Raw genomic sequence first — 24,757 nt, forward strand, 5'->3', positions numbered from 1 at the left:
TAACACCTCTTCATTTGTCACTTTATCCAGCCATCTGATTTTCAACATTCTCCTATAGTAACACATTTCAAAAGCTTCTAATCTTTTCTTCTCAGGTACTCAGATCGTCCAACTTTCACTCGCATATAAAGCTACGCTCCAAATATACTTTCTACTTCCCAAATAACAAAATTCTTCTACCTCCATAATCTTTTCTCTTCCTATTTTTACATTCAGTGGTCCATCTTCGTTATTTCTACAACATTTCATTACAGAAAATTAAAAGGAAATGTTATGACTTTAAAAACATACCAACATTGCTTATCAACAATTATGTGTAATCCTCCAATATAAGTGTATTCTAGATGACTGTGATTCATGTCCTAGCAATGAGGATTTCAATGAAGTCTTATTGACAAGTCTTGAAGAAGAAATGATTGGTAAGATCACCTACAAGCAGTGGGTTTCAGTGGACCACTGTTCATTTGAAACTCTTTGTAAGTCCACAGATGATTTTGTTGACGAGTTTTCAGCTAAGCTAAACAAGTTAAAAAACATGATTTCATTGCTGCATTTTGATTCTGCATTTTTCAAGAGTACAACAAATTGCAATTTGCCATGAAGCTGTAGTAACATGTGATTTTGCTGAAAACTATTCATTTGTTGTACAAGATGAAGCACAGTCACATTCCATTGGAACAACTCAATGGCAACTGTTCATCCATTTGTAATGTATTACAAGGGAAATAATGAACTAAAACATAAGAATTTTGTTTTCATCTCAGATTATATGAAACATAACACAGTACTTGTTTATGCCTTCCAAAAAAAAAACTTCTTGCTCTTTTGAGAACAAAACTGCTCTCAAACTTGAAAAAAATATTTTACTTTTCAGATGGTTCTGGCAGCACAGTATAAAAATCAAAAGAACTTAGCAAATTTATGCAACCATCATAACCCATTTCCAAGGCATTGTAGCAGTGGCATTTTTATGCTACTGCACATGGCGAAGGAGTTTGTGATGGTGCTGGAGGCACAGTTAAGAGTCTTGCAGCAAAGGCTAGCCTTCAAACCCTCTCTCAAATCAGATCATGACACCTCAACAGCTGTTTGAGTGGGGGAAAGCAAACATCCCTATAATGTTTTTTTTTAACTACAAATGAAGAATATCTAGAAACAGATAGATTATTACAAGTGTGATTTGATGAAGCAGTTGTGTCACTGGAATTCACCAGTTTCATGCATTTATCCCAATGTCAATTGAAGATTTAGCAACCAAAACATACTCAACTTCTGAAGAAAGTGTTGTATATCGTATTAAAATTTCTCCCACATTTCAAGATGTACATTTTGACAATATAATAGGTTTTATGGGATGCACCTATGATAATGCATGGTGGATGGGATGCATTCTCTCAATGAATGCTGTTGAACGTGAAGTTAAAATTTCATTCTTACATCCCAGCTGGACCAGCTACATCCTTCTCTTATTCTCAGAAATCAGATGTTCTCACCATGCCACGAAACTTCATTCTTTGCAAACTGGATTTAATTACAGATACAGGGAGAACATACCAGCTAATAACACAGGAGATGACAAAAGCATCCAGTCTACTAGTTAAGAATTAAGACATTTTTTACCATTAGGTATGAAAATATTTCAATTTTTTAGAAAATTCTGTGTTATTACCAAAAAGAAAATTTAAGTTTTGTAACATACCATTAAGACACCATCTTGAAATTTGGACTGAGGAGCTACATGACATGTACCTTAATGTATAATTTTTTTAAAGAAAATTTAAAAATTCCATTTCTTTGAAAACATCCACAATGGTATCTCGTGTTATATATAAAACGAAAGCCCTATTCATAAGCTTTAAAATGACACCTTCCTCATTACTGTAGCTATCATAGTTCTATAGAAGATTTAGATTTCAATATATTGTGGTCAGCAAATTTTGAGAATTTTTGACATTTTGTAGTCAATAGGTCAGAAAGTAGGGAGGCTTACACACATTCATAATTTAGTAAGTAGTGACCAGAAATTTAAATTTAAGAAATTATTAAAACAGAACACTTACAAGCTATTTGGAAATAACAAAATAACTTTCATGAAACATTTGAACAATTAACGGTAGTTACGTATTAACGCCACCGCATTAGGTTATGTTGACTTCCGTGTACTGACAAATCGTACGTATATCAAAGTAACCTAACTAAATATAACCTACGCTCACTAACCTGTTATAATTAACATTAAATATGAATGATTAATAATATAACCTTAATGTTATAGCACCGAAATCAGATTGACTACTTTGTTTTTAAATAAAGCTGTAGCTGCAGTGGCGTTAATACGTAAGTACCGAGGTTAGCGAGCGTAGGTTAAATTTAGTTAGGTTATCTTGATATACGCATGATTTGTCAGTACACAAAGTCAACATAACCTAAAGCTGCGGTGGCGTTAATACGCAAGTGCCCAATTAACATACAATTTAGAAGTACAGAACCATGCTATATATATATGAATTTAATTACATAATATCAAATTATTCAACAGCAATAGCTCCCTGTACAGAAATCTGTGGGTATAAATTGACCAATATATCATAGTTTGGAACACACCATTCATTAAACGAGACTGACAGGTGACCATAAAAAGTGAATCTAATTTAAGCCAATATTTCTACATCAGGGTCAAAAAAAGACTTTGATTATGAAAACAATATGAAATAGTGACTTGGTAGGTTTTGTTTTGTAAAAGGAATTCATAAACCTTAAATGGCCAATAAAATTTCACAGGAGCTTAAATGTTTATTTTCTATACTAGCTGTGAAAATAAATATGGTAAACAGTAAACATTACATATGTAAAAGTTTTGTTATAGTTAAAATTAGACAAATTATCCATCAACTACATGGAAACATGAATTTGAAATAGGGGAATTTAATTTAACTTTTAATAGATATAGCATATCAATATTTTTCTAGAGATGTGTATTGTTAATGCATTAATTATGGTTTATGTGGATATTATACATTTAGGAACACAAAAGTAAAGTCTGGGTTAACTTTCTGAAAAGAAACTATCATCAAGTGAAATTTTGAAAATTGATTATAACAAATTCACTTTGACAATGCTCTTATGTACAGCAACAATTACATTACACATGCAAACTATTACAATAATTTATATGATAATCTATGGACTTAAAATGAAGAATGTTAATACATACTAGTTGATAACTTGATCTGAGGGATCAAGAGGATCTAAAGTTGTTTTGTTGATATATAAATAAATCAATAAAAAATAACCCAGGGGAAAGGTGCAATTCTCATGTTAAATTTAATGTCAAAACTGCATTGTGTATATCTTAATAAGAATTACAATCCCTACAATATATTTTGAAAGACATTCACATTAAGTATGTAGATGAAGTGTAAAATAAACTGTGAACATAATCATTTTTGAAACAATTACAATACAAGATAGATTACAATTACAATTACAGATAGTAATTTTAAACATATGACAATATAATTACCAAATAATCTATGTACCCTGAAATAGATAAGCAAATACTTGGATGTAGGTGGATTGATTTAGTACTGTATAACCTAACTTTTTAGGATAAATTTTAAACTAATTCCAAACTGCCATTTTCCCTAAAACTCTTAAGATATTCTATAGAAGCTAGATATCTTTTTTTAAGTAGCCTTGGTTAAATATTACTAAAAGCAATTTTACAAATCCACTAATATTCTAGTATAAAGAGGACGTTTATCAATTTGAAGAACAGAGTACTTTAATGAATTCAAACCATCAACTTTAAATCTGTCACCTCCAGTCTGTAAGAAAAAGTACCTATCTTCACTGGGTTTTTCTTTCTTATGAGAGAGCATTATATATTTTGATACAGAGTATTCATAACGACAAATCCTCGTACCATTTCTTGTAACACGATTGTAAAAGTCATCATCTTCTCCACCCCATCCGAAGAAGTTGTTGGAAAAACCATTAGCACATAAAAACTGATCTTTCAATATTGCTACTGCACCACCAAAAATAACATCATATGGCAATTTATAATCAAACACGTCAATGTATGATGACATATGCCGTGGAAGCTGGGTACAACCATAAACGTTGTATAAATTTTGCGGAATTAAATCAACATCGTGAAAAATATAACAAGGAAAGTCTGACAACTTTTCTGCTTCGGTAAAACCTACATTAAATAACTTTCCTCGATTGAATGGTCGCTTATCACTCTGTTCAATGATAAAAATTTGATAACTTAATTTTTGTAGCTGTAAAAATGGGTGCATATAAGCAATGAAAATTTGCAAATGAGATAATCTATCTCTATATGGAACAATTATAGCAACATGATGTTGTGAAATACACTCCGACGGCTGCCACACGCCACCAAGCTCGATATTAAGTTTAGATTGTAATAATTTTAAATAACTACCACTAACAGTAAGGTTAGGGTACGGCATGAAACTGTTTACAAACGTAGGCATAAGGTCGCACAGTTTAATTTTCTTATTGTATTGCAATTCTAGGTTAGTTCGAGCGGGCACTAGGTGCTTTGACATATCTTCCAAAGTAACAAGCTTTGCCGACGTATACGTGAATATAAATAAAAATAAAATAACATTAAGAATCGCAATAACAAAGATTAAAACAAAAAACAATCTTCTATTCCAGTGTAGAAAAAACCTGTGCCGACCGAAACACACCAACGGAGACATTTTGTCACTTTACACTGTTAAATCAGTGATGCGAGAGAAATTCAAAAGAAAAATTACCACCCTTTTTTGAAAGTAAATCGAGGAGAAAAATTTATACAATGTACATGTGTGTGTGTTATACACACATAAAATAATTAAAACTGTTTCTGAAAGATATTTCATAATGATCTAGTAAATCTTAACCGGATAAACGGGTATCTTCTTCTCGTACCATATGCTGTGTTACCGACCGGGTTGGTCTAGTGAACTCATAATCTCAAATCAGCTGATTTCGAAGTGGAGAGTTCTAAGGTTCAAATCCTACTAAAGGCAGTTACTGTTATACGCACTGAATACTAGATCGTGGATACTGGTATTCTTTGTTGGTTGGGTTTCAAATAACTACACATCTCAGAAATGGTCGATCCGAGACTACACTTCATTTACTTTTATACATATCATCCTCTGGACTAATACTTTAACGGCGGTTTCGTAGGCTAAACGAAAAAGAAAAAAATATGCTACAGTGTTGCTGCGCTGGAGGAGCCGACAGAATGAATATACGAAAAAAGCCCACCAACAAGTGACATTTAAAAAAATGTTTATGTTACATCTGGAATGGACAGCTGCTATATCATAAAAAAATTTGGTTTTCCGTTAAATGGCAGTATTTGAGTTTGTTGGAATAATGTAAACACGCCTCGGTATAAGCTGGAATGACATCTTTGTTAAGGTGACTAATCGCGCTCCTTTTGCGAGTTCTGTCCTCCCTCAAAAAGTGTCCTCTTCGATATTTGAAGACTAATCTCCGTATTCGATCGATGCCGAGCCCATCCGTTATGTATGAATGTGACATTCAAATTCAATATGAAGGTTATTTATTGTTCAGATTCTTCCAATATATTGTTAGATGATACATTGACAAAAATATTCATTGGCCAGTACTCATTTAAATAATTAATAGGCAAGTGAGCATAATTACAATTTAAAATGTTTTTTATTATGCTAATATTATAGTGCATTGTTTATTATTGTTGCAATGAATAAAATGTTTCTTTTATTTATGATATTTTTTTCTTCAATTTATTTGTGTTCATTTCATTGTAAAACGTTTGTCACCTTAATCATTGCTGCATATTGCTGGTAACACCGTAATGACTGCCCCGCTGGCCGCGAGTAGCGACGCCAGATTATTATCTAAACAATAACGATTCAGTGTTGGATTTATTTATATTATTGCTTACGTTATTTTTAAATTATTTTTTTTGTTTTACAAATAGATATTTTTAACTTAATTTCATAATAAAGTTACACTATACAAAAATAAACATATAAAAAAATGAGTAACTATGAATATTACAGCCCTATAATAAAGAACAATAATACAGAATATTAAATAAATTGTATTCGCACACCTTGCCCATTCATTATTAATTTGTTCAGGCAATTCATATGTATAGGTTAACTAGAGGGAGTATGTATTGTTGAATGATTTATAGTCTAGATTTACAAATCTAATATACATTTATGGGTTAACTTATCAAAAACAAAATTACCACTGCTGCTTAAAACTTGATTTAACTGTTTCACAATTACTTGATTCAATCAACTCAAAGCATGGTGAATAAATAATCACCAAGCACTGGTGAATAAATAATTAATCTATTCCAAAATATAAAAATCTGAGGGATTAATCTGACTGATGTCAAAATGCCAGTTAATACATTATCAAAATACATTTATTTTGTCTTTGCAACAAAGTAGCCCACTGAGTTGGTCTAGGGGTTAACTCATCAAAAACCAATTTTTAACAGCTGATTTTCAAAGTCAAAGGTTTAAATCTTAGTAAAAGTTAGTTGCTCTTATAAGGATTTAAAAACTAGGCAATGGATACCAGTGTACTTTGGTGTTTGGGGTTTAATTAATCACAGTCTCAGGAATGATCAACCTAAGTCTGTACAAGATTACACCTCATTTACATATATACATCATTCTCATCTCATTGTTCACTAGTTGAACAGATTGAAATGTACAAATAAGAAAAAAATAAATATTTGTAAACTAGCAGATAAATTTCAAGAAGTCTTCTTGCCTACTAGTGGGAAGCAAAATTGTTGCAGTTGTGACTTTTCTTCTTTAGTGAACGTGCCCCGCTCAACTGCCTTTCAACCTAAATCTCCTCAAACTCTAACATTCGTTCATTTTGTTAGAGGTTTTTATTTTCTTAAGATTTGTAAGCTTTCCTAACCCTACTTTTCCTAATCCTTCCATTTTTACTTTCTGATTCTTTACTGGAGATAAAGTTTTGGTAGAATAAGCCTTGACCAAGATCTTTTCCTGCTCCTTATCGACTCATCAAATCTGCTCTTTTAATTCTTCTCAATATTTCTATATTTTTCATATTGTCTGTTCATTTCATTTCTCCATAACCACCCAAATACTTCTCTTCTTTCTCTCTGCTCATCCATGATTCAGAATGACACAGTCCATATAAAACATATCGAATTTCTTCCAATTCAATTAAGATTTTTCTTGCTGTCAGTAATACTTTCCAAAAGTTCCATTCCATGTGATTAAAGTTCTCATATATTTAAAGAAATTTCTTTTTTTTTTAATATCTTTCCTTAAATTGATGCATTAATAGAGACTTTTTCAAGCCAATTCTCATCAATTTCATTTTTTCTAATTCTTGATTCTAAATTTATTTTCTACTTTTAATATACCCTAGATCATGAATGATTCTGCTCCATCACAGGCTCTTCCTTTGATTCTGCCAACAATGTTTGTCATCTGTATAATTAATTTTCTTTATTCTTTCTGTCACTGCAATGCAACTTGCAATCCTGTTAATTTCTCAAAATTTATGTTAAAATGTTCAGGCAACAACCAATACCCTTACCTCATTACTCTTCTGATATTGTCACCACTCTTTCATGATTTCTGTTTAGTGCTGATATAATTTTATTACAACTACTTTTTGTCTTACTGACAATTTCTCTATTAATTCAAAATCTTCAACAGCATACAGAGTCCATTTTATCATATCAATGATAAAATTACTGATGGGCTTTCTCCCATCAATGAAACAGATACACAAAGGTTTGTTTACTTCTAATACTTTTTCTGACAGTATCCTCAGACACCCTAATGTATTTTATATCCCTTTTCCCTTCTTATAGCTGAACTGATATTTTCACCTATTTTTCAACTATTCCACTTTTCTTCATTTCAGCTTTTGTAACATGAGATATAAGGAATGGCTATTAACATACATATTGAGTGCAAAACTCATTAATGTATCACACTAAACTCTACCTTGAGATTCTGGCCAAGCAGAGAGAATGAACCCAGTCGTCTGTGGACTGATGGACTGTCTATAAATCAGTATCTGGTTGATAAAAAAATCCCGTAGTTGGAACACACACCTTACTCTTCCAACTTAACTTTGTAACTTTTTCTAAAGTTGCTATTGAAGGGGATTGATTTTCAGATTGGTAAAGAAGAAAATCATACAGTAGTGAATCAGATAACCTGATGACTTACAGCATTACTTCCAACAATGGAAAATTAGTAAAGCATGGTGATGGATAGGATGACAAGTAGTTGTACAATTGTAATAATAAACCATAGTTTTGCGAATGTAACAGCCACGCCTCATAAAACTAATTATTCTGTAATCCTTTTTTTTATTTCTTGTAACAGAATGGTTTAAGTAAATTTTCAGGCCAAAGCCTGACATAGATGCTGTTGACTAGATTGGCCAACTAGAGTGCAAAACCCCTAATGCTCTCAGACCTTAAATAGTATTCTACCTAATCCACTGTACATCTGTTCTTGAGATTTTGAGTGCCTTCTCTACTTCATATTACTGAATATTAAATGCCTTGATCCTCTTTATAACATTCCCATTCATACTGCAATACTAATCCTACTATTCAAGTTTTAACCTTTTTGTTCTCAAACACTTATTTAATCATATAAATTGCAACTGTCTACTTCCTTATTTGGATCTGAATTTAGCAAGGATTCTGGAATTATCAAGATGATAGTGTTTTAACAGGGATAATCTTAACTAAATTCTAGTACAGAACTTTTTAAACTATAATCCTATCTCTCCTTTTTTATGCACTCTCATTTATAAATCATCTTGCACTCTCTAGATTCAAACTTCATTTCATTCTTTTTTCCATTGTCTCACATAATCCTAAAATGCTTGTTTCGCAATTTCCATTTTTGTAAAAATGCTGTTCACCTTGATGCAGTGGTAGAGTTTTATCCTTTCATTTGGGGGTCCCAGGTTTGAGTGCTGGTCAGACTTGGCATTTTTCATAAGCTACAAAAATTTCATTTCCATATTCCAAAAACAGGCTTTAAAGCTTCTGTGGTGAAGTAATTAAAAAATGTATCAAATTATTGATACATATTGATATATATTGATAAGGTAGAAAATGTAGAAGAAGAATGGGAGAATGTTAAAAAGGAAATTCTTAAATCAGCAGAAGCAAACTTAGGCGGAATAAAGAGAACCGGTAGAAAACCTTGGGTTTCAGACGATATATTGCAGCTGATGGATGAACGTAGAAAATATAAGAATGCTAGTGATGAAGAAAGTAAAAGGAACTATCGGAAATTAAGAAATGCTATAAACAGGAAGTGCAAACTGGTGAAAGAAGAGTGGATTAAAGAAAAGTGTTCAGAAGTGGAAAGAGAAATGAACATTGGTAAAATAGATGGAGCATACAGGAAAGTTAAGGAAAATTTTGGGGTACATAAATTAAAATCTAATAATGTGTTAAACAAAGATGGTACACCAATATATAATACGAAAGGTAAAGTCGATAGATGGGTGGAATATATTGAAGAGTTATACGGAGGAAATGAATTAGAAAATGGTGTTATAGAGGAAGAAGAGGAAGTTGAGGAGGATGAAATGGGAGAAACAATACTGAGATCTGAATTTAAGAGAGCATTAAAAGATTTAAATGGCAGAAAGGCTCCTGGAATAGACGGAATACCTGTAGAATTACTGCGCAGTGCAGGTGAGGAAGCGATTGATAGATTATACAAACTGGTGTGTAATATTTATGAAAATGGGGAATTTCCATCAGACTTCAAAAAAAGTGTTATAGTTATGATACCAAAGAAAGCAGGGGCAGATAAATGTGAAGAATACAGAACAATTAGTTTAACTAGTCATGCATCAAAAATCTTAACTAGAATTTTACACAGAAGAATTGAGAGGAGAGTGGAAGAAGTGTTAGGAGAAGACCAATTTGGTTTCAGGAAAAGTATAGGGACAAGGGAAGCAATTTTAGGCCTCAGATTAATAGTAGAAGGAAGATTAAAGAAAAACAAACCAACATACTTGGCGTTTATAGACCTAGAAAAGGCTTTCGATAACGTAGACTGGAATAAAATGTTCAGCATTTTAAAAAAATTAGGGTTCAAATACAGAGATAGAAGAACAATTGCTAACATGTACAGGAACCAAACAGCAACAATAACAATTGAAGAACATAAGAAAGAAGCCCTAATAAGAAAGGGAGTCCGACAAGGATGTTCCCTATCTCCGTTACTTTTTAATCTTTACATGGAACTAGCAGTTAATGATGTTAAAGAACAATTTAGATTCGGAGTAACAGTACAAGGTGAAAAGATAAGGATGCTACGATTTGCTGATGATATAGTAATTCTAGCCGAGAGTAAAAAGGATTTAGAAGAAACAATGAACGGCATAGATGAAGTCCTACGCAAGAACTATCTCATGAAAATAAACAAGAAGAAAACAAAAGTAATGAAATGTAGTAGAAATAACAAAGATGGACCGCTGAATGTGAAAATAGGAGGAGAAAAGATTATGGAGGTAGAAGAATTTTGTTATTTGGGAAGTAAAATTACTAAAGATGGACGAAGCAGGAGCGATATAAAATGCCGAATAGCACAAGCTAAACTAGCCTTCAGTAAGAAATATAATTTGTTTACATCAAAAATTAATTTAAATGTCAGGAAAAGATTTTTGAAAGTGTATGTTTGGAGTGTCGTTTTATATGGAAGTGAAACTTGGACAATCGGAGTATCTGAGAAGAAAAGATTAGAAGCTTTTGAAATGTGGTGCTATAGGAGAATGTTAAAAATCAGATGGGTGGATAAAGTGACAAATGAAGAGGTATTGCGGCAAATAGATGAAGAAAGAAGCATTTGGAAATTAATATTTATATTATTAATATTAATATTAGTTAGATTTATATTATTCCTCAGTATTGTTAAATTATATTTTCAATTCTATTAATATAAACCACCTATTACAGAATATTGAGAAAAGACAAATCACAACTTAATTTAATCATGAAAGTATTTTTGTGGAATCCTGCATCCTCAGTTATAATTCAATTCATTTAATTAAACTGCATATTAAAAATACTGAAATAAACCATGCACATGGCGTAATGTTTGTTATATTTCTGTCTGTAACAGTATACAGCAATATAACAAAATTACACCATGTGGAAGGTAAATGGTATATACGGTGCTACTTTAGTATGCGGTCTACCATCATCATGAGGTCTAAAGTAGCACTGTCCCACCTACTCGATTAGCTTCCCACCTAATTTTTAAAAAAATAATAAACTAATATAAATTATATGCAAACTGTATATAATTTATATTAACACACACACACTCACTCAAAGTAGCAGCAATGAAAAATTAAAAGTAATTAGATTACAGCTGAAAAAAATGAAAAGATGCAAAGGAACAAAATGCACTGCTTCTCAGTTTAGAATAAAGTTCACTTTAAAGGTTACATTTTGAATCTTCTGTAACTATGCAGTCACTACATCAATTTATAAAAGCAGGTTTTACAGCAAAATTATAAGAAAAAAAATGGTAACATGGACACACTATTAAAAATTTGATATTTTACAAATGTCTAGTTCAGGTAAAAATAGTAAAATATATATATTTTTTTTGTATAATGACCAATGAAAAAAAAACCAACACATACCTATATATTTTAAATTTTGAAGTCGTATTATTGATAAATCAACACTAACCTGTTGTGCTGCTTGCAGTAGAGGTAAATGGATATGAGACACAATGTGAGGCAATCGTCGCCATTCTCTCATACACAGACCACTAGCCATTTTAACAAAACGTTCAACATCTGTTAAATTATGTCTCTGTTGATCATCAGGATGACAAATTGTTAAGAATCCTCGATAAAGGTTAACCTTAAAATCATGAAAAAAAGTAATTGTACAATATAAAAAATTTATTCAAAAAAACACAATTGAAAATATCCTATTAACTAAATGAAATGTAGGAAATAGTGAACACAATTCATTCCTTTCAAATATGGTATCGTATCATGATATTTAACAATTCATCACTAAATTCAAGGAAGTGATTTTTTGCAATATAATATATTAAAATAGTATATAAAATTTGCAATTTTATAATAATAACTGGAAAATTTGCAATTAGGATTCCATCCAAAACTTTTATAGTTAAAGCTTACATAATTGGAACTAGAAGCCAAAAATTTGAAGTTAACAATTTTTCTAACTTTTAAACTTAGCAAATGAGGCCTGTTATAAATTTCAAACTATCATCTACTTAGATTGATAATTTGTACAGGCAGTTGCTTGCTCCAGAAAATGAAGATAGAATCTGTTACACGATATCCAGTTTAATGGTATTACAATTGGTTTCCTATAACTGTCACTATACTAAACATGGAACAGACTGAGTAGAGACAATAAGATAATATGCATTGTTTTCTACAGAAAGCGTAAATTAGTTATTGCCTTCCATTATTGTTCTGTCTTTCTTAAGGAAGTGTCTTTGTAAGGCATTTGAGGCCCAAGTGACAGTGGTCAGAGTCATTTTCTCTTGGAGAAATAATGCATATTATACAAACAGTTCTTGGGATGAACAGAATGTAGGTGGTACCAGAAGAGCTGAATATTTCCTCTATTAATTTAAGACTGGCAAGATGATATGGAACAGTAGATTCAGTGAAAAAGGCAATCGGAAACCTTTTCACTCTTACTAAGACTGAATGTTGATCTCCCAATTATTTGGTATATATTCATAAATCAACTTATGTATTCATAAAAAAATCAATTTATATCAATGTTTTAATCCAGTAGGTTCAATAACTACTACAAAATAGTAATATCTTTACCTTCCAAGCCATCTCATTAGGATAGCTTGCATCGACTTTGGTCAAAGCTTCTTTCATCAGATTCCAGTCAGGAACTCGCCATGCACTCTCCAAAATAAGAAAAGCATTCGTTACACCTTTTGTTTTAGCAAATTCAAGTAAGTCACCCCACTGATTTAATTCTTTTACACATCTGAAATATCAGTAATGATAAATTTATTTATAAAATATATGACATATTAAAGAAAGCTAACTTTTAAACATATTCTAATTTGTAATTTTCAAATGTACGGTTCCATTTCCTATATAATGTAGTAGAAATTTCTGAAACTTTACAATTTTACAAGAGTGATCTACCACTTAACAGTTTTATACATCACCAATGTTGGCTGAGTAAAACTCTTCCCTATTAATTAACAGTACTGAAGCTTAGATTTCAGGGTAATAAAGAAATTAAAAATTAAAATTTAAATAACCAACATAGTTTTAGGAATTTACAAACTTAAATCTATTGACTTTGGTAGTCAGTATCTTGAAAGAAAAATTATCAAATGTGCTGTACTCGCATCAAAACCAACCCAAGATGCTAGATGATACATTTCCTTTGTTTAGAATGGTACAGCAAGTAATTTTTTTTTTAAGCAGTGCTGTCTATTTATGTATGTATGAAATTTTAACTGAAAACTGCTAAGAGTGAATTTTATTTCCAATCATCATGTTTCACATAAAAATGAAGTAGTGTTAGTTATTTCAAGTTTTGCCAGTTATCTTGATCTGCTTTTGTTTTTTAATTTGTACAGAATTATACAAGGAAGGCAACTGTTAGTTTCCAGAGGATGGAAAAATTGGTCTATTTTTTAATTATAAATGGAGACAAGGTTTCAATCTTCCTTTTGCCAAATCTCTTTTTGGTTCACCATTTCCACCATTTGTTCTAAAGAATGATCCATACCTCTGTTCTCTTTTCAGGTCTTCCTTCACAACACATAATCTAACTTTACCTTTCTTGATCTTTCTCTGGGTCTTTCTAAGTTATATTTACATTAAAACTTTATCTTGTGGCTTTCTCTTGATATTATCTGTGTCCAGATCATCTTAGTCTGATCAAATTTTTCCTGCTGCGTTCTATACCCTAGGCCATTTGTTCTCAAAGTGGGTGATAAATTCCTCTCTTGTGGCACTGGAGGCCTTCTGGGAGGGGGTGGGGTAGAAGGACCACAGAAAATTGGGGGTGTTCAGGCAGTGGCTGATTAAAAAAAAGGCAAAAATTATATTTTCCTAATATTTCAATCTAAAATTAAATACTTACTATATTAGAACAAAAGATTACAAGGGACACCTACATTGTACGATAAAAAATGATTATATTCAAACTATTTTAATTTTGCAACCAAAAGGCTCAGAGAGATGAATAAAAAAAAATTAAAGCTTGAATACTTTTCTTTTTGACAGCATATTTCAGATTTAAAAAATCAACAATTTAAAAAAAAAAATCAGTGAAAAGAAAAGTTTTAAAAATATGAAAGTTTTTCTTCATGTTTGATCGAGCTCATAGGGGAAACGATTTCTGATAGCATTCCCATCGTCATACTTGTCTGAATGTGGATTTAGTGCTGCAGCAACATTGCTAACCAAAAAGAGAAATTGGCTGCATGTTACCAAATGCAGTGACTTATAGATGTTTTTAAGTAAATTCGAGCCTGATATTATCAAACTCGTTAAAGCACATTAGATTCATTCACATTAATGTAAGTGTAATTTTTCAATTGAAAGCTTTGTTTTAATTATTGTATTGTTATATTGAATATGCTATCACTATTGTCTTATAACTATATAGATATAATTGTAGTTTTTTTGAAAAGAATTTTAATAAAAATACTTCCAAATATAACTAAATATGGATTTTAATTGCTCTCATTTAAATTTAAAGAGCGCATCTTAAAAACAGCAACTGTAATTACGATTTTTAACAGATGGTAAGTTTAAAAATTTTGGGGGTGCTAGAAAATTTCTGATTCTGTCAGGGCGGCGGGCAAAAATGTTTGAGAATTAAAGCCCTATGCCTTCTTACCATAGCATACTTGATACTTCTAGCTTTTCTAGCTATCCTTAAAAACTTCAGCCTACATTCCATGTTCTCTTCTTGTAGAGATCCAAGACCCTAAACAATATGGTCCCTTAATAAATATAATTCATGAAAATTGTTTACATTTTGTTGGTACTTCCTTATTCCATATTAACTTCTAATATTAGGGTAAAATATTGTTGCCATCTCCACTCTTCTTAATTTCTGTCTGATTTCCACATTTTCAGATATTTCACAACCTAGATATTTAATAATTTCTAGTACTTCTTATTATATTTATGGATTCCCTCTTATATTTTAATAATTCCTTGTTGCTAAGAATATTTTACCCTTTCTACACTTATTTGAATAACTGATTTCCTACTGGTTCTATCTATATAGTAAGGTCATTTTGGATTATATCCTCTTTTTTCTCAAAATAATATTGGTCAGTAATGACAGTAAACATTATATATATATATATATATATATGTGTGTATGTATAATGTCCTGCAGGTTGCTTATGAATAAAGATAATGAGCATGCACATAGTGATAACTGTTAAGAGGCACATGGAACTTATTTTATCAACAACTACTGTATAATATAGATCTAAAAATACTACTGTTAACATTAATTCATATAAGTTCAATCAGAGAATCTAAATTAGTGTTATATTGAAATTTACCTTATCCACTGTCTCTCCCACAGTCTTTCCTCACTCATAATATTAATTGGGGCTGATGAGTTCAAAAACTCTTGTCGAGCTTTCGTAATTACTAAATCATAGGTTTCTAATGCTTTTTCAAAGAATCCCTGCTGTTCATAAGAAAGTGCAATGCTAGTTTCTCTGTATTTAGCTTGTTTTTGCCACAATGCACACCACATATCTTCTTCATGTAATTCTTTATACATCTCAGCAAGGTGGTCAATTAATGTCTAGAATATATAAAAAAATATTCTTAATGAATAAATAACCTTAAACTTCTAATGAAATGTACCGCATTATAATCATTAAGAAATTGGAAACAATACAGAGATTTCATTAATTCTGATTTAGGTCAAAACTATTCCTGTGTTAAATAATTCCATAATAAATGAATAGAACTTAATGAATGAGAGTCATCTTTTAATCCTTAGATCTTCAATCTCAAATTTTAATATAACTTATTATGTTTAAATAACAGAACAAAATTTACAAACATTTGTATTTTGTTATAGTTCATATTTATCTTACCATGCTATATTTATCCTATGATAACTAATTTAAAAACAATACAGTAAAAAATAAACTTTTAACAGCATGTGAATACGTGAAAATAAAGTGAGCAAAATGTTTTACATGCAATTTTCAATTTTCAATTTATAAAATATTCATAAATAATAATAATATTTATAAAATATTCACTATGAGAACATTTTAACTATAAACCATAAATTGAAACAATTACAGAATGCAACAACATTTTACATATGTATTTTTAAAGCTATTTTAAAAATACATATCATATTGTTTTAAATACTGCATTAATTAACAAACAATGCAAAAAATATAAATTTATTTTTACTTCCCTGTGCAAAAAAACAGCAATACATAAAAACACAATATAGATCAATTTTGAAATAATACTGCACAGTCTCAATATAAAACTAAGTCTTTAAGTAAGAAAGGCTTCAAAATGTACAACTAAAAGTTAACTTTTGTAAATGAATTACAAACCAATTTCTACTCCAAAAACAACACAATTTTTGGACATACTTTAAAATCAATATAGAATTTTAAATGCTTTTACAGGGAATTACTTGCAGCCATTGAGCAAGAACTTTTGTAATTGGACTGTTGGTTTTGAACAGTAAGTAGTGTTGTTTTATATTGAACCATGTCAGATTCATATGTACGATTTCATTTGTGAGGAGTTTACATTTTGATTTGTTAATTTTGTGTAGAAATACTATAATCATCAAAATGCTAAACTCCTTTAATTCATAAATATTTTCAAGAATTTAATATAAGAACTTGCCTACTTAGATAGTTCAAGTCAAAACTAAAGCTTTTTTGTTTATTGTTGTTTAAGTCACAAAGTAAACAAATTATTGATGCACATGTTTCATGAAATATTTCATTTTTGTTGTGTAAACCAGTATACAGTTACTCATAGATTAACCAACACTGCTCTGATAACTTATTAATTCCTATACTAAATAAATATATATATATATATATACTTAAAAAAATAAAACCTATAAATATCTACCTGTTGAGGTGCTGGTTCTGGTTCAAAATCATAACAGTCAGCACCAGATTGTTCACGTTTGTTTTTACTGGCTGCTGTTTGACTAGCATTTTCAGCCACCATTTGTTCTAATCTTAAAGTCACCTGGTGCCATAAATTATGAGCTTTACCTAAATATTTCATTGCGTGTCTGTAAAATAATTTGCCAATATATATTTTAATATACAATGAAACAAAACAAAAGTAACTATAAAATATTTTTCAAAAAGAAGGAGTAATGTATTTATTCTTTCAAGGAGAATAAATGAGTACAAAGTGTTTTTTTTAACCTAACTAATTTTCATAATATAAATAATAATATCTTACTCACACCATTCATTATGACAAATTTATTTGTTAAACTGTACAGATGAATAACAAATGATTACAATGAAAGATTTAATAAAGGAGTTCCTCATATCAGTGTAAATTTGTTTTCAGTTAATTGTGAATTTTTTTCATCAATGTTGCATTTGGCACTGGTGTTAATGAAGTCTGTCTTGAAGAAGTCATCAAATTTCAAAAAATATTAACCACGAAATGCAAATGTTATAAATAACTCTTAAAAATCATTAAACTCAACACACTGAGCAATGTGAAATTAGTAAAATATACATATTAAACTGTTTCCTCACAACTAAATGAATGCTAAATAGATTTTCTAATCGCTTCAATATGAGCACTATTACAGTGGTACTAATGAAGGAACTGCTCAAGAACTCTTCTAAAGGATCTATCAGAATATTTCCATGAGGATGAAACTTGGTGAAAATATAACACAAACTTAAGAAAAATTGGAACAATCCAATGGAGATTAAGAGAATATGAAAAAAGAGCAAACTATTGTGAGGTAACTGTTGCGAATGATGACAGTGATTTAAATTTGAACCATATTGGAATTCATGAGATTTTACGAGGAATTGAGAACATGAAAAGTATATGGAAAGATAGTGAGGGCTTCCTGGAATGTATCCAGGGTGAAATAACCTCTCAAACAGGTAACAAATCATGGATTTTGAAGTACAACCTGGTAACAAATGATGGATTTTAAAGTACAAACTCAAAATTAAACACCAAAGTTGGGAGTGGCATGCTTGCAAAGTAATGTTCAAACAAAAAAAAAATAAGAAATGAGCAAATCTGAACTCAAATCAATGATAATTGTGATTTTTATCAATGATGTGTTTTTAGCAGTTAAAGAAACTGTTCCGTCATGGACAGTCAATTAAAATTACCATTATGAGGTTTATGAAAGGCTCAGGAAAAGATATCTTTGTGTGCAGACAATAAAGAGGCTGCACTATATTATATCCCTTATCAAATGGCTTTCCATCATGGACTATTTGACCAAGAAGGGTATCTCAATTGTTCCACAATAATTTTAAATGCAGCGTAGAAGAATTTGATAAAATAAAATCAAAATAATTTAGGAACCTGCATGTGCAAGAGAACAGAAGAGTTAAAAAACAGCAGTTAAAATTTTATTTTATGATAAAAAAAAAGTGACATAAAATGCTTGGTGTAATTAATCCATGTTTACTGGTTTGATTAGTAAATTTTTATATTACATCAAAAAAGTTTAAAATGTCAAAAAAAGAAAACAAGTTAGATAGACATTATAGTATAAGATGTGATAAAAAAATGAAGGTACAAGATATAAAATTGCAACACAGTATTAAAAAAAAATCAAATTATAAATTTTAATACCAGAAAACAAAATTTAATATAGTAATGGAAATATTACAAAAAGTTACTTTTCTAAAGAGTATTTTCACTCATTGTGTAAAAAGAACTATTGTTCTTCATTTAAACTGAACCTATTTTTCAAGAGGTAAATGTAAAAACTAATTAATAATTTTCCTTTAGACTAAATTCATAACAGAATTACTAACGATTTGATTGGAAGAGGAGGATTGCAGTGAGACAAAGCTTCAAAAAATGTAGATACAGCACTAGGATGAATGTCCTTTTGGACAACATGACTACCACTAGCCAAAAATGGGATGAGCTCACCAGTCAAGACCTGAAAAACATGATTATAAAAATAGTGAATAACAGATTTAATAAATTAAATTAATGAACTATACAAAACTATATTAACCACTTATGCTAATATGTAAAGGATGTTGTCATTGAAACTGGTTCATTTTACAAACCTTATATAGAACTATTCACTCAACTGGCACGATAAAACACAGTACTTTTAAGAATTTAAAAAAAAATATAATTACTTTTATTTTTGTTATGTTATCTTAAATAATTTTTTTAAGATATACCAATAAAAAAATAAATGACTAATTTAATTAACATTATTAATAAATATTATTAAAACGTTTAAGTACATTTAATACCAATACTAAAAGAAAAAAAAATTGTTGGTTACACGCACATTTATAATACAAAAAATATTTCATCTTTCAGAAAAAGAATTCAAACAGGTTTCAGAAAACAAAGGTTTCAGAAAATAGAATTAATTTAAAAATGTTTAAATAATTTTAAAATATTGTTAATGTTTTCATGCTTCTATCATGTTCATGTTGTATTACATCAAATTACTTATAATGCACAATATATTTACATTCTTTAATAATATTTATTACTACTGACTTCCAAATTACAAGGAAATATGATTTTAGATAATTTTGAGCTGAAAATTATAAGACTCTTTATAGTGGAATAATAATTGACACTAACAAGGTCATTTAAGTTATGGTTACAACAGCCTATTTGCTACTTAATGCTACAACAATATTTAAATTAATAATTAAACACTTTACAATTTATATGACAAATTAATCGACTTGATATTATCGGGTTGACACTTAATCTCTGTGTTAATTGGAAAAGTCAGGCTGAATTATTGATCGTATAAAGTTTTATTACACATTTGGTGAAAGAAAGGATCGCTGAACGGGTGTGATGTTCCGCTTGGACTTTCCTTCTTTGTGTTTATGCTTGGTTTTATAATTTGTTAATCTGTTGCTGTTTTTGTTTCTGTTTGATTATAGATTTGTTTGTTTTTCGATAGTTATGCTTTATATTACATTATTTATTTTTATTGTGATGTTTTGTTAATGTTTTTGTGTTGCGTTTTATGATTCGTTGTGTGTCGAACTCATTTTTACCTTTTGGGTAGGTAGAGTTCAGTTACTTCATTCTTAGAAAGTCATTCAGTCTTGTTTGAGACTTGGCTGGGTGTGTTTTGTTTGGAGTTTATGTTAGTGGGACACCGATGGGAATGTCGCTTATGGCATCCGCATCGGTGGGATTCTGACTGAGGCTTGACTGAAGAATGTCATTTCCGAGGTACTGAACATGACCCCCAGTAAAGCCCATAAGGGCTAGATATGGAGGGGGTGGTGTGGTGACCGAAACAATCACATGGAGGGTGTCTTCCATTATGGGGTCAGGATGCAATCCAACAAGAATGTAGCATCAATATAATGCAGATTAACTATTCACTTTTTTTATAATTAACATAGCTCAAAATTTAACAAATACCTTTACTTCTTTATTGCAACAAATCATTACACAGATAATACTTTTCATAAGCACTAACTGTTACAATTTTCAATATCAACAAATTTTTTCAGACTATAAATAACTGACAGATAATAGACCAATATCCTTATAAATCTTGCTTTCTTTGAATTTGAAATTTCATAGAATTATCCTGAATAAAACAATACCTTTCTTTAGAGATCACAGTTTTTATAATAATTTATATTCAGTCTACCACCTGCTTGCACATCTGTTCATTCTGCTTTTTTCTTTCTTTTATATATATAAAAGAAAGAAAGAAAGAAAGAAAGAAAGAAAGAAAGAAAGAGAGAGAGGGAGAGGGAGAGGGAGAGTGTGAGAGATAGAGATAGAGATAGAGATAGAGATAGAGATAGAGATAGAGATAGAGGTAGAGGTAGAGGTAGAGGTAGAGGTAGAGGTAGAGGTAGAGGTAGAGGTAGAGGTAGAGGTAGAGGTAGAGGTAGAGGTAGAGGTAGAGGTAGAGGTAGAGGTAGAGGTAGAGGTAGAGGTAGAGGTAGAGGTAGAGGTAGAGGTAGAGGTAGAGGTAGAGGTAGAGGTAGAGGTAGAGGTAGAGGTAGAGGTAGAGGTAGAGGTAGAGGTAGAGGTAGAGGTAGAGGTAGAGGTAGAGGTAGAGGTAGAGGTAGAGGTAGAGGTAGAGGTAGAGGTAGAGGTAGAGGTAGAGGTAGAGGTAGAGGTAGAGGTAGAGGTAGAGGTAGAGGTAGAGGTAGAGGTAGAGGTAGAGGTAGAGGTAGAGGTAGAGGTAGAGGTAGAGGTAGAGGTAGAGGTAGAGGTAGAGGTAGAGGTAGAGGTAGAGGTAGAGGTAGAGGTAGAGGTAGAGGTAGAGGTAGAGGTAGAGGTAGAGGTAGAGGTAGAGGTAGAGGTAGAGGTAGAGGTAGAGGTAGAGGTAGAGGTAGAGGTAGAGGTAGAGGTAGAGGTAGAGGTAGAGGTAGAGGTAGAGGTAGAGGTAGAGAGAGATAGAGGTAGAGATAGAGGTAGAGGTAGAGAGAGATAGAGATAGAGATAGAGAGATAGAGAGATAGAGAGATAGAGAGATAGAGAGAGAGATAGAGAGATAGAGAGATAGAGAGATAGAGAGATAGAGAGATAGAGAGATAGAGAGATAGAGAGATAGAGAGATAGAGAGATAGAGAGATAGAGAGAGAGAGAGAGAGAGAGAGAGAGAGAGAGAGAGAGAGAGAGAGAGAGAGAGAGAGAGAGAGAGAGAGAGAGAGAGAGAGAGAGAGAGAGAGAGAGAGAGAGAGAGAGAGAGAGAGAGAGAGAGAGAGAGAGAGAGAGAGAGAGAGAGAGAGAGAGAGAGAGAGAGAGAGAGAGAGAGAGAGAGAGAGAGAGAGAGAGAGAGAGAGAGAGAGAGAGAGAGAGAGAGAGAGAGAGAGAGAGAGAGAGAGAGAGAGAGAGAGAGAGAGAGAGAGAGAGAGTGAGAGAGAGAGAGAGAGAGAGAGAGAGAGAGAGAGAGAGAGAGAGAGAGAGAGAGAGAGAGAGAGAGAGAGAGAGAGAGAGAAGAGAGAGAGAGAGAGAGAGAGAGAGAGAGAGAGAGAGAGAGAGAGAGAGAGAGAGAGAGAGAGAGAGAGAGAGAGAGAGAGAGAGAGAGAGAGGAGAGAGAGAGAGAGAGAGAGAGGGGAGAGGGAGGGAGGGAGGGAGAGAGAGAGAGAGAGAGAGAGAGAGAGAGTGTAGCCAATGAAAACTTTTATCTTAACTAATGATTAATGAACCAATCATACAAGGTTATGCACCTGATAATGTGATAAATCATATTGAATTGTAATTTCTAAATAATTGATGTAAATGAAAAAAAAAATCTGATCTTAGATTGTCCTGTACATCTTTTTCTATTTTAAGAAGTACTGAAATCTGTGTCTTAATTTCACCTTATCTGAATTCTTAACAAAATAAACATCCTAAGTTATTTTTATGCCAGAACCAGTTGGATAAAAAAAAGAATGTTGAGGATTGCCTTGAGTTAACATTAAGTTGCTTACATTCTCAGTACTTCTTAACAGAACATAAGGATCTTACGAGTAGCTACTCAAATTTTTGAACTGTTATTTCAACTGTTTTGTGTATCTGATAACTATCTGATGTTGTAAGAATCATATTGTGTATGTAAACATAAAGATATGTGTGGATATCTTTAAAAGAGTACAACTCTCAATTCAAATATGATATACCTCTGGTAGAAAGTGAAGGTGGGAAAATGAAGGGAGTCCATTAAGTAGGAGTTAAATTAGTAACTGAGACTATTTTCATATGCATGAAAGTAACTTAAATATATCATGTTCAACATGAATGATAAAGAGATAATATTTTTAATCAAAATATTTTTCAAATCAATTGCAACGTATTTTTATACACAATAAATAAACCTTCTAATCATAATTTTACTTGATAATCATAAATTTTAATTCTCTCTTGAATGTTAACTTACAGTCTGTTGTCGTTCACTTAATATGCTCCATAATCGAGGGAACATATCCAACCATACTCTTTCTGCAAGTGGAGTGTCCATATGACATAGCTGAGCTGTAGCCTGTAGAAATCGAGAAACCTTCACTTCACGTGATTTTTCTAGAAACTTTGCCTGATGTGCAATTAATTGGCTGAGTGCAGCTTTGCAGTTTGTCGACTCATCTTCAACCTTTGTAGTTTCTCCAAGTTCAAGATCTAGGTCTTCCTGCAAAAGAAAAAAAACAATTGAAACATTAGAACCCTTGCAGTGTTACACTGCTCATTTTCCAATCCTCCTAATTCAAACTAACTTGGCTAAGTGGACCTTGTTTCTACTGAACTTAGATGAAGATACTCATGATAAAGATGCTGTAAAACAAAATACTGATAATTCTAAAGAAAAATTAGATATTAAAAGATTTAGTGAAATGACTGATAGTTTGAATTATCTTATAGCTCATTTCTATCCTGAGTTAAACTTGAATTAATTTCTGAATGAAAACTGGAGCTTATTTATAGTTTATTACATCATTAGAAACCTTTCACTAATACTCACTTACAATGAGTAAATCACAAATAAAAGTCCCAGCAAGAAGAGAGTAGGAACCTCTATTTCAAATTTCCAAAACATTTCTGATTATAATAATATATTTATATGTAATCCTGTTTGCTATAATTTTCATTGCTTGAAACTTTTTATACTAAAATGCATCATAAGCATATAAAATTTAAAAAAAATTTACCAAAGAAGAGCAAAGTAAATTTTGTGTATTCATTTTTTTCTTTTTAATATTCCATACATATACTACTAAAATGGACACAAATTGAAACTAAGTTAATGAAAGAAAAGTCCTTTTGTCTTAGTTTTGATTGAAATGCTGATGTAAGATGATAAAACATATCTTATCAATCATTTACTCATGTATATTCAATATCTATACTATTATATAAAGAGGAAGAGTGTATTGTTTGTTCAGGATAAACAAAAAAAAAAAAAATTGATCAACCACAATCAAATTTTTATCCATGTTTCTTAGCATAACAATTTTTCGGTCTATTTTTACTTTTGGGGGGATTTTTTAAGCCATTTATTCATTACCATTTCAATAGCGTCGTTGAATAATAGCGGTGAGCCCATTGCCTTGCCGCAGTCATTTTCTGGTCTCTAATGGTTCCAAGAACTTCCCTCTGAATTTTACCTTCGATTTGGTATTTGCTGCGGTCAGTTTTATTATGTTTATTGATTTGGTATGTATTCCAAGGTATCTTAGGATTTTTAGTAGAGATTCTCTGTGAATGTAGTCATAAGCTTTCATGAAATCTACAAATATTATATCTTTGTTTCTTTTCTGTTATAATCCATTATTAGCTTGAGACTCATGATCTGGTCTGGGCAGCTTCTCCAGGGTCTGAAAACTCCCTGGTATTTTCCTAGTTCTTTCTTGAGTTGTAAACCAAACCTGTTGAGGATGATTCTTGAAAGAATTTTGTATGTTGTGTCTCAGTAAGATTACCCTGTAATTGTTAGAATCTGTTTTGTTCCCTTTTTTGTGTA

At 31.3% G+C, this 24,757-nt stretch overlaps 2 protein-coding genes across 3 annotated transcripts in view; both read right to left on the reverse strand.

Annotated features, from left to right (window-relative positions):
- Nipped-A (Transcription-associated protein Nipped-A) overlaps window positions 1–24,757 on the reverse strand; it is a 375,844-nt gene that overhangs the window by 125,090 nt on the left and 225,997 nt on the right. For both annotated transcript variants that reach the window (XM_075378320.1, XM_075378311.1), the window contains 6 exons: window positions 23,183–23,428; window positions 19,110–19,240; window positions 17,200–17,368; window positions 15,633–15,883; window positions 12,901–13,072; window positions 11,768–11,944 (listed from right to left, as the gene is read on the reverse strand). In XM_075378320.1, coding sequence (XP_075234435.1) covers window positions 11,768–11,944; window positions 12,901–13,072; window positions 15,633–15,883; window positions 17,200–17,368; window positions 19,110–19,240; window positions 23,183–23,428 — 1,146 coding nt within the window. The remainder of the gene's footprint in view (window positions 1–11,767; window positions 11,945–12,900; window positions 13,073–15,632; window positions 15,884–17,199; window positions 17,369–19,109; window positions 19,241–23,182; window positions 23,429–24,757) is intronic.
- LOC142332088 (beta-1,4-galactosyltransferase 1-like) lies at window positions 2,444–4,753 on the reverse strand. Its single transcript, XM_075378298.1, has one exon. The coding sequence runs from the start codon at window positions 4,734–4,736 to the stop codon at window positions 3,723–3,725; it is 1,014 nt and encodes a 337-aa protein (XP_075234413.1). The 5' UTR covers window positions 4,737–4,753; the 3' UTR covers window positions 2,444–3,722.

Source organism: Lycorma delicatula, chromosome 1, assembly GCF_047948215.1.
Source record: "Lycorma delicatula isolate Av1 chromosome 1, ASM4794821v1, whole genome shotgun sequence".
NCBI classification, from domain to species: domain Eukaryota; kingdom Metazoa; phylum Arthropoda; class Insecta; order Hemiptera; family Fulgoridae; genus Lycorma; species Lycorma delicatula.

Excerpts from the sequence above, each read along its gene's own strand:
- LOC142332088 (XM_075378298.1), bottom strand. The coding sequence starts at position 4,736 with ATGTCTCCGTTGGTGTGTTTCGGTCGGCACAGGTTTTTTCTACACTGG.